The sequence below is a fragment of the Colobus angolensis genome, unplaced genomic scaffold (genome assembly GCF_000951035.1).
Source record: "Colobus angolensis palliatus isolate OR3802 unplaced genomic scaffold, Cang.pa_1.0 Scaffold73, whole genome shotgun sequence".
NCBI classification, from domain to species: Eukaryota; Metazoa; Chordata; class Mammalia; order Primates; family Cercopithecidae; genus Colobus; species Colobus angolensis.
In genome coordinates, this window is record NW_012121043.1 from 11,467,617 (window position 1) to 11,483,834 (window position 16,218).

The 16,218-nt window shown below is 36.4% G+C and overlaps 1 protein-coding gene across 1 annotated transcript in view; it reads left to right on the forward strand.

The window, feature by feature from the left end:
* Nucleotides 1-16,218, forward strand: part of CRYBG3 (beta-gamma crystallin domain containing 3) — a 124,491-nt gene that overhangs the window by 66,688 nt on the left and 41,585 nt on the right. Inside the window, exons 8-12 of the mRNA XM_011927618.1 lie at nt 2,081-2,217; nt 3,814-3,928; nt 4,820-4,855; nt 8,631-8,764; nt 11,717-11,843. Of these exons, the coding sequence (XP_011783008.1) occupies nt 2,081-2,217; nt 3,814-3,928; nt 4,820-4,855; nt 8,631-8,764; nt 11,717-11,843 (549 nt within the window). The remainder of the gene's footprint in view (nt 1-2,080; nt 2,218-3,813; nt 3,929-4,819; nt 4,856-8,630; nt 8,765-11,716; nt 11,844-16,218) is intronic.

The window sequence follows — 16,218 nt, forward strand, 5'->3', positions numbered from 1 at the left end:
TGATCTATTTGCAAAGTGTAGCAGGACTAAAAAGTATACAAGGAAGACATATAAACTTAAATTGTTTATTGTTTCTAGGTTACTATAAAGTGCCTTTCAGTTGCTGGTGTTTGACTTTCTTTGTCCATCAAGAATTACACATATGTTTTGCAAAGCATGCTATTTCTGTGAATAGCCACCGTGAAGATAGAACTTAACAGTGAAATATTTTTCAGTCAACTAGAGCAAAAATTAGGTTTCTAGTGAAGATAACAGCAAACATATGCCTTCTCATTTTTGTTTATTTTCATATTTTAGTGATTACACTTTTGCTATTATACCATTTCCATCTGTGTTGTTGTAGACTTGAATGCTTCTTAGCTTTTCCCTTTTAGAGTACACCACCCAAACATTGTTTGTACAACACAATGCAGAGGAAATTTGTTTGTGTGAGACAGTTAGTTATGTATTTTGTTACTGTAACTCAGATCCCTGGAGGGACATTAATATGGAAGTATTTGAAATAATGTTACTAGAACTCTATTATTAATAGCATACAAAAGAGCCTTGAGGATTGACAGGTGACTGTTCTAAACATTTCTGCTTATTTTTGAAATGAAACATTAGAACGAAGTATGCTTTTATACTTTAAAGGATATTTTTAGATTATGCTTCTTTAGTATTTTGCATTTTAGAACCAATTTCCTGAAAATGTGATGTATAAACTTGCTTGCTTTTGTATATTAATAGAATAATTGAGAATTCAGTTTGGGGAAAAGTTGAAAAATCAGAATATTATACTTTTAGAATTGCAAAATTTAAATAGAATTGTTCAGTCTCTTATAAATGCCACTCCTGTTATTACATTTACCTATTTTAATAAAGCATATGCATTTGAATCTCACAGTGTCATAGGGGATAATTACTAAAACTTGAGTTGTATTGAGTTCTATCATTAAATACTCATGAGTATTGAGATAGTGTGTTCAGACAGAAGTGTATCTGTAATTTCAGAGAAGGGAAAAAATAATTGTAATTTTGATTCCCTAAGAAGGGATGAGGTCCTTTTTGAGTTAGAACTTGACTATTAGAAGAGATTTTTGAAAGTAAGAATACAAATAATTATTTCTTTAGTTGAGATAGGGGAAATATCTGCAAAGCTTACAGAGGCTGGAGTGGAAGTGGAGATAGCGTGAGGACCAGTATGACTGCAGAGTTGTAGGAAGTTAGTGTGGATCACTAGTTTGGTGCCCTATTGTAGAAAGACAAACAGAAACATGAATTTGATGTGCTTGGGTCTGAAGCCAGTGAGTTTCTTGAGGAAAGTGATGTTCTAACAAGTTCAGCTGTCTAAAGAGTAGTAGCTAGTGCTTGACTAGTGGTTGTAAGTAGGCCTGTAATCAAAGTTTGGGCCTAACCAAGGGTTATGACAGTGGAAATATGTAAGAAGAGATATGCACAAGAAAAATTTTTAAGGAAAGTCTCACAGGACAATGAGTACATAATTTTTTAAGACTGTGATGGAGTAAAGGGTCAATTACATAATGCTTTTCTTCTTCAAACCTACTGCACTAGGAAATGCAGTCGTACAGGGAGGAAAACAGATTTCCTTTACCGTCACCTCTAATGAGTATTTCTTTTGTCAATGTAAATTAGATAAACACTGAAGAGGGTACTGCTTCTCTACTTGTTTTTTTATATCCCCGATGAGATCAGCTTTTATTTAACTCTCTTCCTCCCTTATGGTTTTATTACACTTCTAAGAAGGAAGGCTTACAGACATTTGGCACTCAAATAGTTTGGTAACTCTGAAATCTGAACTCAATTTGGTAACTCTAAGCATTGCTTAATGGAAAGAATCTTTAAAAATCAAAGCAGAAAAATTGGGACAATAATTTTTCCATAAAATGTATAATTTTCATGTTATTAACTTTTTTTAGAAAAACTTATTTTTTAGGAGAAACAATATTTCCTTTATGTTTTCTTTGTGAAGAAATTCAACTTGATAATGAGAACAGTGTAACTATATGTCCAGGACATTGAGAAGACTAGACTGTGTGTCTCTAGTTGATTTCAAAGCCAAATTATTAATTTTTTTCAGGACTGCAGCATTCCAGAGATAGAGCTTTTCCCACAATCTGACCCAGCCTGTTGTCCTGTCTACATACAGAGAGCAGTCCCCAACTTGGAAGAACTGCATATCTCCAAATCTATGTCCTTCACTGTGAAGTCAGGAGTGTACGTATCAGTTCCTTTTTATTATAGTGATTGATGGCCACCAAAGTTAACTTTTTGTTTCATATTTCAATAGATGACATACATATTTCTAAAGTTTCTAGCTAATGTTTATACTCTCAGTCACCCAAGAAAGACTGCAGGGGTTAAAAGATTCTTTGGATCTAACTAGAGCTTTGATATATGATTCACAGGAGCAGGTATAGAATTCTGAGATGTAGTTCTCGATATATGGATCTGTTGTCTTTTCATCCAACAAATTCTGTGATTGAGAAATAAAAGCATGTCCCTGGCCTAAAATTTTGGACCCTGAACTATTTCTAGGGTGTCTAAGTTCTAATAGTCACTGACTGCCTCTGTGGTATCAGGCACATACGGCTTTTTTGTTTATGACTCCTCTGTTCCTGAAAAGCAGATGGTGTTACTCTCATATTATATATGGGTGATTTGTCCCAGGCTACTAGCTGGTAAGCATGGATTTGATACTAGGCCTCTCTCTTTCTAGAGGTATCTGTAGGATGATGGGTCTAAGTTCAGTCTTAGTTCATTCCCAGATTGACTTGACTCCAAACCCTGTGGATATCTGGCTCACCATGAAACCCTCTGCTCCCTCACTGTTTTTGTTTCCTCTGATGATGGTTGGTGTACAATTTGGGGGTCACTGTAGGACAACTTTTTTGTCCCCCCTACATGTGAATTAGAACTCGTGGGTAGGCCAGCCGTGTGTGGTAGCTTGTGCCTGTAATCTCAGCACTTTGGGAGGCCAAGGTGGGTGGATCACCTGAGGTCAGGAGTTCGAGAACAGCCTGACCAACATGGAGAAACCCCATCTCTACTTAAAAAATACAAAAAAATTAGCTGGGCATGGTGGCACATGCCTGTAATCCCAGCTACTTGGGAGGCTGAGGCAGGAGAATCGCTTGAACTCAGAAGGCAGGGGATGCGGTGAGCCGAGATCGCGCCATTGCACTTCAGCCTGGGCAACAAGAGCAAAACTCTGTCTCAAACAAAACAAAACAAAACAAAACAAAACAAAACTCTTGGGCAGGCCAGTAATTGGCCGTGTCCATGAGGAAAGTCTGTAATTATCAAGCTTAGCTGGAAGATGGGTCTTTTGGGAATCTGATTGCAAATACTCTTCCTTAGGCAGCCAATAGAACTGATATTGGTTCTAAAAATGTGGCTGAAAGTGTAAAACACCTTGTGGAATCCCTGCCTCTGATTGTTCCAGTTTAAAAAAGAATGGAATATAGTAAAATTTGTTTTGATTTTCTAATTATTTCCCACTTGAATTAAAGGTGCCACATGTTTTAGGTATCGGAAAAATAAAAGTAATGCCTAATGATTGGAAAACATATTAGACTTATTAAGGCTAGATAGCTTATTATAGGATGGATAATATGTGAATGTAAATACTTAATAACATGGTAACTGTTATCATTATATAATGTCTGGCTCTCACTTTGAGTGTGTTTTACTAGTGTAATTCTGTGATGGAGGATTTTTTTTTTTTTTTTTTATCTTGCTGGCACTTTTTACTTACCGAACCAGACTGAATCAGTACTGTTATACTTTAACTAACTATCTATTTTTATATAGTTGGCTTGCCTACCCAGATATTAATTTTAAGGGACAAGCTACAGTTCTGGAGGAAGACCATGGGCTCTTTGAGATTTCTACAGGAGAAATGAAATCATTACATCCGCTTCAAATGGTAAGCAAATTTAAAAAGAAGCATTCCTTTTCCCAAGTACCCATGAATCCAAAATTAAGTAACCATGATGGTTGCTCTTGCATCTCAATCTCAAGAAGTGAATATGTGTACCACTGAATTGGCAAACTATTGTACTGTAGTGCCTTCAGTATTTACAGTATTTCTTTTTTGTTGCAGACGTTTGCTTGAGTGGCAAACTGTTCAATTAAACATTGGCTATGTGATAAACCATTTTTGGTTAGTCTGTGTCCTTTAAAAACATAGCCACTAGGACGAACTAAAACATTTTAAGAAATATCACAATGTGGAGTAGCACATGAAACAAAAAAAAAAAACCTACAGAATTGGGGTTTTTGTAGGGAAAAAGTTACTTTTCATGCTGTGCAACTTTGAGATCACAAAGACAGTGCATGTGATCAAAAGTGTTGGTTGAACTTGGAAAGGTTAGTGTGGTTAGCTCAGTGCTCTAATTTAGAAAGCCCAAATAATTGTAGGGAAGACTTTTGGATTAGCTGGCTAAGACAGCTACTCTGCTGAATGAGATTTCTAAGTTTATTAGCAATACCACTCTTCTTTTTGGGACACTCTGAAGTGGGATTAAATTGGTCATGTGTAGTCAAGGACTAAAGCTCAGTTTCCTTCCTCATAGTAGTTGTAATCTGGAAAGTGTATCCTTAAGATTGCTTGCCCCATCTACATTGACAAGGAACACTATAACTTGGTTTTGACTACTATAGAGTTCTATATTTAAAATTTAAAATTTAGCACAATTTAAATTTGACTGATGTGTAATCTTCACCGATTAGATTTTTATGTAACCTACATATATCAACTACATTCAAATATTTTAAATATTTACCTGTCTAATATTAAACATCTTGTCATCTTAAGGGTGGACTGAAAGTGGAAATGCCCATGAACTTAAAGGTAAGTCTTGAACTGATTTTTGTAGCAGGCTAAAGAGTCTCAGGATTAATATTTAGGTATTTTGAATTATTGGAATAAAAAGTACCTCCACATATGATTATACTTAGCTAATGGATTTGGGGGAGGTGGGAAGTGAATGCACAAAATGTTTGATGAGGGCCCACCCTGTGACTGTGAATGGAGAGTGGGATCAGTCTGCAAAGATGGAGGTCTGTACCAATAAATCAGTCAGACTCACTAGATTTCTGCTGTGGGGTGGAAAGGTGATAGGTTTGATTTTTGTTTTGGAGGAGGGGACTTGAGATAGCAGGTAGTTATTAAAGTGGAGGTATCTAGCAGGCCTTTGGGAGTGATGCTTAGGAAGGTGATCAAGGCTGATCAAAAGGAAGTGTAGGTAACTCTTACAGATAGATGGCAGTTTGTAAGTATGAGCATCCAAAGGGAAGAGTAGAGGTGAGGCAATGAAAACGTGTGGCAGTGGTGCCAGGATCAAGCAAATTCAGGGAAAGAAAGGAGAAAACAGAATTACAAAGTATTTTTAGAGAGAGAAGGCAAACCAGTACAGTGATAAAAGATGCAAACAGGCCTGCCTATAATTTGATTACAGCACCTGCAGAGGCAGGTGTGGAAGCAGGGATTCATTTGTCTTCCTCTTCTTTAAAACAAGACACAACTCCTTCAACTCTCCCATTTCTGGGCTTTCTCACTTATGGAACTGACTTCCATTCTCTCAGATACATTGATGGAGTCTTTTAAAACTTCTGTGTCTAAGTGTATCTAATATACTTTGACTGTGTGGTGAAATTATACATATTGGAATTTTAAAAGATGCTTGAGCCTGGGCTGCACTCCCAGAGATACCATATTAGTTTGGGCCATGGTCAACAATTTCCAAAGAGTCCTAGGTGATTCTATTTGCAGTCAAGACGTAAAAGATGTAGAATGAGCTGTGGTGCTGTCTGAATGCCTTCTGTCTCACGTCTCCTAGTCTGGTCAATCAGGACTTCAGTTGTGACAGGCTGGATCTTCCTTGGACATTTGCAGTTTGATAAGTTGTAGGTGTACATGAATGGATTGGTAATCACAATTTATAAGTCGTTTGATATTAATTTGTGGCTTACTCACCAAAGAATTTGTATTTCTTACTGAGTTTGAATGTGGTCAGCATATGTAACATGTATTAAGCCCAAATAAAACTTTGTCATTTCAAATATAGTACCCAGTGCAAACCTAACATGGAAAAGTGCAGGATCAGTACTATATAAATTTTCCCTAATATTATCAGTTTTTAGTCATAAGGCAGCTATAACCTTTTTGATTTAGTGGTTTTTGTTTGTTTGTTTGTTTTGTTTTGTTTTGTTTTTTGAGGTGGAGTCTCGCTCTGTCGCCCGGACTGGAGTGCAGTGGCCCGATCTCAGCTCACTGCAAGCTCCGCCTCCCGGGTTTACACCATTCTCCTGCCTCAGCCTCCGGAATAGCTGGGACTACAGGTGCCAGCCACCTCGCCCGGCTAGTTTTTGTATTTTTAGTAGAGACGGGGTTTCACCGTGTTAGCCAGGATGGTCTCGATCTCTTGACCTCATGATCCGCCCATCTCGGCCTCCCAAAGTGCTGGGATTACAGGCTTGAGCCACTGCGCCCAGCCCTTGATTTAGTGTTTTTAAGCATGGGGTTTATTTGGCAAGATATTGAATTGACATTTGTGCACAAATTATTCCATTACCCACAAATAGGACCAAGTGAGAGAATGTGGATAGATAAACGCTGTTGTCACTTCCTCATACTTAATGCAGCTGGTATTTGAGAAGGAAAAAAACAGCAAAATAGTAAAGGAGAAATACTATTCCAATCCAAATTTGAAGTAAATGCCAGAAATTTGTTTCTGACAATACGTATTGCATCCCCTCAATTTAAATCAAATATCCAGTCTTTAGAAATAATATTTTTCGATAATTTCTTATTTTTAAGTAAGTTTTGTATTTAAATTCTAAAATTTGCATGTCTGTTTCTTCTCAATGAATAGTAGGCCATAGAAGTAGTTAGTTGTAAGAAACAGTATGTATTTTTAAAAGTCAATAGATAATTTATTGTTATACCCTGGAATCTCAAGAGAGTTCTTTAGGGGAAATTCAGTAAGTAGAAGGAAGGTCTATATTAAATTCTGAACACAGGGATATACTTACAAAGATAATTCAAGAATCAGTTAGTTATAAGGCAGTTTACCCTATGAGATGGTCCTAGTATTTGGGTGACCAAAACAATGTAATCATACTCAGGTATATTATTATAATATGAGAGAAACTTATTATTAAATAAGATATTTTACCTTTATGATGATAAAGACTCACATATTCTTTGTGAATATCCAACATTGTGCTATACTGTAAGTATACATGAGGGGACTTCAAAATGTTCATGGAAAAAATGGAATTAAAATATGAAAATAAATATAGACCTTATTTTTCATCATAAGCTTCGTCACTGTCAAGACACTTTCATAAGCAGTGACACCAGCTATTTAGTCCATCCCTAAAGAACTGAGGGTCTTGGTGAATTAACTATGTCAATGCAGTCTTTTTTACATTATTAACTGAAGGAAAATGGGTTCCCTTTAGAATTTTCGTTAAGATTAGGAAGAAACCAGAAGGAGGCAATTCAGGAGTGTAAGGTGGATGCCTAATGATTTCTCATGGAAACTCTTGGGAAATTGACCTTGTTTGAGGAGAGAATGAATGGGAGCATTGCTGTGGTAGAGAATGACTTCCTGGTGAAGCTTCCCTGGTTTTTCTGCTAAAGCTTTGGCTAACTTTTTCAAAACACTTTCATAATAAGCAGATGTTGTTCTTTGGCCATCCAGAAAACCAACAAACAAAATGCCTTGAACATCCCAAAAAACTGTTGCCACGACCCTTGCCATTAACTGGCCTACTTTTGCTTTGACTGGATCACTTCCACCTTTTGGTAGCCATTGCTTTGATTGTGCTGTTTTCAGGATCATACAGGTAAAGCCATGTTTCATCTCCTGTTATAATTGTTTGAAGAAATGCTTCAGGATCTTTATCCCATTTTTTAAATTTTCAGTTGAAGGCTCTGCTCTCATCTGCAGCTGATCAGAGCATAACGGTCTTGGTACCTATGAAATGGAAAGTTTGCTCAACTTTAATTTTTCAGTCGAAATTGTGCAGGCTGAACTAACTGAGATATCTGTGGTGTTGGCTATTGTTTCTGCAGTTAATTATCAGTCCTTTTCAACTAGAGTTCAAATAAGATGAATTTTTTCCTTTCAAATTGATGTGGATGGTCTGCTGATTCATGTTTCATCTTCAACATCATCTCTTCCCATGAGTTATCTATGTGTAAACTGCTGATTTCCTTGGGGTATTGTCTCCATAAACTTTTTGTAAATCATCAGTGATTTCACCATTCTTCTACCCAAGCTTCACCATAAATTTGTTTATTCTTGCTTCAATTTTAGCAAACTTTGTATTGCTCTGATAGGGGCTTTTTTCCAACTTCTGTTTCATTCTTCTTAGTACCTCAAACTAGATCCTGTTCAGATGTGTTATAACAAGTTAGTAGGAGTTGATTTTGGTGCAAAAAATTTTGCAATCCATGCATAGTTTTTTGTAATACACCTTTTCCGTGAACTTTTTGAAATCTCCTCATATTAATTTAAAAAAGTAGATAGTAGTCCCTGTACATTTTGTGGTCTTTGGTGTCACTTAAGTAAATATGTATCTATACTAAAATATAAACATGTTAAATACATTTTCAGGTTATTATTTATGAAAAACCTCACTTCCATGGGCAGGCTAAAGACTTTAGTGAGCATATAGATTCTGTTCCTAACTTTTTGAAAAATCATGGAGATTTTCACAGAATTGGATCAATTCGTGTCATTGGTGGAGTGTGAGTATCGTATTTTTAATATTTGCTCTAGTAGTCTATTTTTGAAGGTCAGCACAAAAATGTGCTAAGTGAAGCAAAAACAATGTTTTTAATCTAAAAATATACATTTCTTCTGTAATATGGAAAGTAAAAAATATTACTTATGGTTTTCTGTGGACTCTTGTTTTTATTAAAGATTTTGAGATCTATTAAATGTAGAAAATAGTTTCTAAAACTTCAACACCTTGTATTTCTGAACACAGGATAGACTATAAGAATTGCAAAATAAAATTAGGTTTTCACAAGTTATGAACGTGAATGAGAGCCCCAGTTTTTATCCACTATTCTGTTGATCATACTTGACTTACGTACCAAGGACCTTGGCAGTGAGCCTTCCCTTGTTAAAAAACGATCTGGGTTGTATGTTTCCAAAGTCAAGGATTTTTGACATTGGTTGCCCCCCGGACTCTGAACTGCTTTTGAGGAAGCTCTCTAGGAACCCCTGGATATAATCCCAAGTGTAACCATCATTGCTACCATCCCAGTCTTAGTCAGCAGTTACTGCGGCAGAAGCCTCCCAAATCTATGATGAGCCTGGGATGTACCTTTGTATTTGTATCCTGGCAGGTGAAACAATGAAGAAGAAACTGTCCTCATTGTTTATTTATCATTGTCAACCCAATGCTGGAATCTCTCTAGAAACATTCTATTGTCTCTCTGTTGATACATTGGTTTTTTGGGAATGTTAATTTGTTTTAATTATCAGTATCTCTTGATATTTGCAGTAACATCATATAATTTTGCTAATAGCTACTCTGGTAAAAGATGCTACTAAAATATTTTATTCACAAAAGTTAAGTGAATTGTTTGAGATCACTCAAGGGTCTATATTTAGAGAACTAGACTTTGCAATTTCTGGCAGTAAATTAAGTAATAGCCATACTAGTCAAAATAAAAATGTAAGAGATTGTATATGCTGGATATGTAGATTATATCAATTATTAATCTGACATATTAATCACTTCCTTGTCCTTCAATTTAAAAATTTTATTTGGGTCTTGAAGAACAAATATGGTTTAGATAAACATATTTTTATTGTGTTTATTTGTAATATTATCTGGTTTGTGGACACACATGTTTCTTGTTAACCCTGCTATAAAATATTTTTGCCTTTTCCTCCCTTTGAGATCTAAATGTTTTTCCTATTAACTAGATTGACTTAGGTTAAAACCAATTTTCTGCTGCATAGAAAATTATCTGCTAAAATTCTGTGTGATGTACATTGTTATTCTCTAAGGTTTTTTTTTTTAAATAGATATTTTGTAAAAATCCTAAGTAAACATGACTTGTAATGCAGGATACAAACTTTCATTTGTCTGTGACAACTGCAGAAGAAAGATGTGATGTCCCCATTTAAAGAGGAATAGCTGATTATTTTTTCACAACTACTACCGTTTTTTGGTTTTGTTGTTTAATTGTATCTGTAGGTAGCATGGACTCCATCCCTGTAACCATCTTGAGGAATCTGGGGAAAATAAAACTGATGTTTCTTAACTTTTCTCAGATAACACCTATCTTTAAATATACCAGATGGATATATAAAGTGAATCTTAACCAAAACTTAGTCTATTAAGAAAAACTGAGTACATGATTAGTGGACTGTCATATAATGAATTTGTGAATCTTAATCGATCCTTTAAGGTCTTTTATACCTTTTATTTCTTTTCCCATTCATATATAAATAAAAGCGTGTTTTGAGTAGCCACACTTACATAAAATAAAGCTTAGAATTTAAAAGTTGTTTTGTGAAATTTATTTTCATATAATAGTTGAAGAATAAAATAATGTTAGTTCATTTCCATAGTACAGGTATACTGAGATGTATAAATAGGTTTATAGGTTTATTCCAATTCATGTGGACCTTGTGCCCCACCATCATACCTATGCTTACAGAAAGGGGAGAGGAAGTAACAATTAATGGCTGCTATTTTGTGCCCTATGAAAACAATTATTTGGAATATTTTCTGTATCTTCACAACCACAGTAGGAGTGAAGAAAGAAAAAGCAGTAGTAGGCAGCCTTCCTAGGCTTTATTTTGTCCTGAATTTCAAAGTTCCCAACCCTGGAACTCAGAAATAGTCACCCTTGGAATCTGCACTACTGGAGGGCCTCTCAGCCTAACTACACAGTGTGGCTAAAGGCAGATTTGAGAAGGCCAACTTGTTTCATGAGCCATCTATGCCCACATTGCATTAGATACTGTGGATTAGCTTATAAAAAGGTAAGCTTTATGGAGGAGCTTAATAACTCATGGTATTTATCAGTGTCTTATACTGATAGTTTTAGATTAGAAGTCAAGAAAGTAGTGGGACCAACATTTCTCACCTGTAAGTATCTACAGATGTCCTTGTATACATGTAGGGCCCTGAGACTAATAACAGCTCAGTAGAATTTCTTGGTTCCTCTTTGATAAACCATCTTGTATTTTGTTTTAGAACTGAAGCCTGGTGACAGATTCGCTTGGTTTAAACCCTGAATAAATGTTTCATGTAAAAGTCATTCCGTTGTTCCAGAATGGCTTAATTAGTAAAATAAAAATGATTATCTTTGGATCTCCATGTAAATTTGTATCCTTTCTCATTGGCTCTATGCACTTCATATTATATTTACTTGACACACTGTTCTCTGACCACCTTGTGCTGTAGTATCAAGTCACACCATAAACATTTAAAAAGCATTGCTCTGTTGCATTTCTATAATTAACCTTTTTTTGGGAAAAGCCTCCAAATTATAAAAATTATTGATCTATGAAGCACACACCATTTGTCTATCTTTGTAAATGAAACAAAACTAATGTGCTGCTTTTTACAATATGGAGATGAGCCACTATGAGGTTTATCTTGATTGTCTCTGTTTTGCTTTCTTGACTACGGTTTTATTAATGGGCCATTTGGGTGTCCCCTGTATTTCTAGGTGGGTTGCCTATGAAAAAGAACATTTTAAAGGCCAGCAGTTTCTGCTTGAAGAAGGAGACTTTGAAGACAGTAATGCTTGTGGTGCATTAAGTGGCCCTATCTTGTCTTTCCGGTACTTACAAGCTGTGAGTTAGCTTCCTTATCCTTAATGTTCTACCTTTTAAAAAATCTGTTCACAAAAATTGTACATGACTCCTGATAGAACATGCGATTATAAAATAGAAGAGCATTAACCTCAACTGCTTATGCAACTTGCCTATTTTTCTTAACTGCAATGATTATTACAGATTTTTTTTTTAACTTTTCACCCATTGTTTCCATAATCATTTTTTGAGTACCTTCTTTGTTAGATGCCAGGAGTGGCCAGACTCAGCCCCCACATTTACACAGCAGGCAGTCTGGTAAGGAAGATAGCACTTATATAAATGTTTGGTATTGCTTGGCTATGATTGTATTAAGTACACAGTACTCAGGGTTCCCTGAAAAAGGTCAGTTGGTCAGTTATCCCCACTTGAATAGAGAGGGCTTCATGGAAAAGATGACAGCTGGCTGAAATTTCAAGTTCAAACAAGAGTTAACCAAGTGAAGAAGTTCTAGAACAGGGTGAAGGAAAAAGGTAGGTGCCTGTTTAGCAAGAGATTAACACGTTAATGTGTAAAGTCAAGGTTATAAGCCATTGATTCTCAGCTGGGGGTGATTTTACCCCTTAGGGGGCCTTTGGCAATGTCTGGAGACATTTTGGATTGTCATATCAGGAGCAAGGGTGCTACTCCTGCAGGGCAGAGGCAACGGTTGCTGCCAAACCCCTAGAATGTGAAGGACAGCCCCCAACAACAAAGAATTACAGGGTCCCAAATATTAACAGTGCTGAGATTGAGAAACCCTCATGTAAGCGAAATTTTGCCATATTTAGGGAAATGTGGTTAACTCGGGATGTTAGGGAGAACTTTGGAAAGATGAGTCTAAAGCCAGATAATGAAGGACCATATTGAGGAGTTCAGATTTTTTTTTCCTGAGTTGACCATGAACTGTTGATGGATTTTAGGCCTAGTAAGCATGATTACATTAATGACTTAGAAAGATCTTTCTGGTGACTGTACCAAATGAGTTGGAAACTAATTCTACCTGAAAGAACTATAAAACAATCCACTGAAGATTAGGCACTGGGATTGCTTGAGCAATAGATAAATAATTTGTGATATATTTAGTCTACAATTGTACTGCACAAGGGCCATGGGATTTTTCTTTATTTAGCCATGTCTTGATATCTAAAAGGTAAGCAAGACAAAGCAAGACAGAGCCTTCTTTATGCTTTAGATCATTTGTGACCATGTGCACTGAGGAAATCATGGCTCATTATTCAAAGCATCGTCCACCCAGTATTGAATAATTAAAATTTTCTCCCAGCTTATTTAAGAAAAAGTTGGGTGGCGCATTGCTAATGCTAGAAATGTTCATCCCTGAATTTGATGGTGTCTTCTAAAGATTACTTTAAAGCAAGCATAACAAAAGACCAAACCCCAAGTCACTAGTTGAAATCCCCCAGTAGTAGAAAATGTGGAAAGTTACAAATATTGCAACTACATAGCTAAATAATTAGGAGATATTTGATACAGAGGCTAAAATACATAATAGAAAAAATAGCAGAAACAAACATGCTAATTACTACTGCAAACAAAAGTTTTGGGCATGTACAAAAATGATGACAGGTTTTTTTGTTTTTTGTTTTTTGTTTTTTTTTTGAGATGGAGTCTCGCTCTCTTGCCCAGGCTGGAGTGCAGTGGCACAATCTCGGCTCACTGCAAGCCCCGCCTCCTGGGTTCATGTCATTCTCCTGCCTCAGCCTCCTGAGTAGCTGGGACTACAAGCGCCCGCCACCACGCCTGGCTAATTTTTTGTATTTTTAGTAGAGATGGGGTTTCACCGTGTTAGCCGGGATAGTCTCGATCTCCTGACCTCATGACCCACCCACCACCCGCCTCAGCCTCCCAAAGTGCTGGGATTGCAGGCATAAGCCACCACACCTGGCCGTTTTTTTTTTTTTTTAATATATAAGTAAAAATACCCTTCAAACAATATCTTCTCTTCTGTCCTCCTTAAATTAGATTTTTTAACAATTAAAATATTAGTTGTTAGCTCATAGCTAAAGATGTTATTAAAATCCTCATAATAATCTTAACATTTATGAAGAACTTACTAATGGCTTTATATGCATATTTGTACTAATCTTCACAAAGACTCTGAATTGGAGACTCTTATGATTCCTGTCTTAGAGATACAGAAACTGATTGTCTAAGAGGTTAAGTACTGTGCCCAAGTGTAGACCTGTGATTTGAGGGCAAGTCTGTCTTACTCTAGAGCCCATGTGAGATTATCCATTTTCCATTGCTCCAAAATGCTTAAACTTAAAAAGTACCTTAACAATAAAAAACTGGATTTCATTCAGACTTACTAGCATTTCATTTGTAGCTATAAATATAGGGTCACATTACAGACCAATATACACATATAATTAATACATGATTTTCAGACACTTTATCATTTACATTTACATTCACTAAAATATTTTCAGATGAAATACACTAAAATATCTACATGTATTTAGACAATATAAAATATATATGTACATATTGTGAACATGCCTTAAAAACTTGCTTATCAAATTATACTTAGAAAAATTGTATATTCCCCAGACGCAGCATTGTTATTGGAAAGGAGTTCTTAAAGTTCTTGTAGTTGTGACAGCCCTCTGTGGCTTAATAGGTAGACTTGATGTGAGACATTGTTACCCCATACAGAGGCTGAGATGTCTCCAGCCTGGGGAAGAGTGAAGCACTGCATTTAGATCTCCATTGAAGTAATATGAAACACACTAGAGGACAGATAGAAGAGCTGCATAGTGCAATACAGTTTTCACATGTCCTGGCTCCAGTATATGGAACACTCTGGATCTACAAAGGTCAAATACCGGACATGTTCCTTAGGGATCATGTGATCCGTGTCATGGAGTGCTTTGGAGTGGACAACCAGAAATGTGTTACTAATTCCAAATGAGTCATTCAAATACGTTGGAGTTGATTTTTTTTTTTCTTTTTTTTTTTTAAGGCAAGGACTAAAAGGAATATAGCAGTATTTAGGCTCCAGGGACTAGGGAATTTTTATTCCTTGACTTCCTCAGTAACACTTTCTTGGTGTGCTTGTTTTTCCCTAGTTTTATACTAGATTAATTTTATATTTGCTTTTGTTGCAATTTTCAGAGTTTAGGCCTCTTTTCAGACCTTCGACATCGGGTTGGTATGCAGCGGAGACCATTTTTTTCTCCTAAATTAATGGATACATCAGATCTCCAGCAATGTCTCATGTCACATTGCCCTCTGGAGATTGTAGTGCAAGGACTCAGCTGAAGGATTTTGTGGAATTTAAAAGTAATCAAATTACTGATCCTTAAGACTTACCTTTGGGCCTGAAGCAATTGCTCAGTAGTGTTCTCTTAGTAGTAGGCAGTACTGTACCTGAGATTCTACTAACTTACGCAAGTGCTTTAAAATATAAAATGGAATACAGTTTTTAAGGTTGTTCCATCATTGTTCCTTAGTCTCAAGCAGAAGAGCTACATTTAAATCTAGGTGACTTTGGCAGTTACTTAATTGGGTAGAAAAGCAGCGATGGTAGTAATCTAGTCATCTCATAGGGCTTACCCTGGACTTTATTCTGTTAGTTGGTTAAAAACTCTTAATTATATTTAATATTCCATCAAGTGACGGATGAAGTAAAAGGCTTATTAAAGTAAAAGGCGTATTAAGCCATTGGACATTTACGTTGTTTACAATTTTTCACTATTGTAAATAATACATTTTTGCATACAAGTTTCTCACCATTTAGTTCCCTTAGGAGACTTCTTAATTCCAAAAGGAATTACAGGGTCAGAGAGTGTGAACAGTTTCTTTTTAAACTATTTTTTAAGTCATTTTCTAAAATAGATGTTTAATGTTGTTTGCATCAGCAATGTTTTGACAAAACTGAACTTTTAGATCTTTCTTTAAGAAATGCAAGTTTTGGGCCAGGCACGGTGGTTCATACCTGTAATCCCCACACTTTGGGAAGCCCAGGCGGGCAGATCATGAAGTCAGGTGATTGAGACCATCCTGGCTAACACGGTGAAACCCCATCTCTACTAAAAATACAAAAAATTAGCCAGGCATGGTGGTGGGCACCTGTAGTCTCAGCTACTCAGGAGGCTGAGGCAGGAGAATGTCGGGAACCTGGGAGGCAGAGCTTGCAGTGAACGGAGATTGCGCCACAGCACTCCAGGCAAGTGAAAGTTCTGGCAGGGCGCAGTGACTCATGCCTGTAATCCCAGCACTTTGGGAGACCAAGGTGGGTGGATCAGCTGAAGTCGGGAGTTCAAGACCAGCCTGACTAACATGGAGAAACCCCATCTCTACTAAAAATAAAAAATTAGCAAGGCGTGGTGGCACATGCCTTTAATCCTAGCTACTG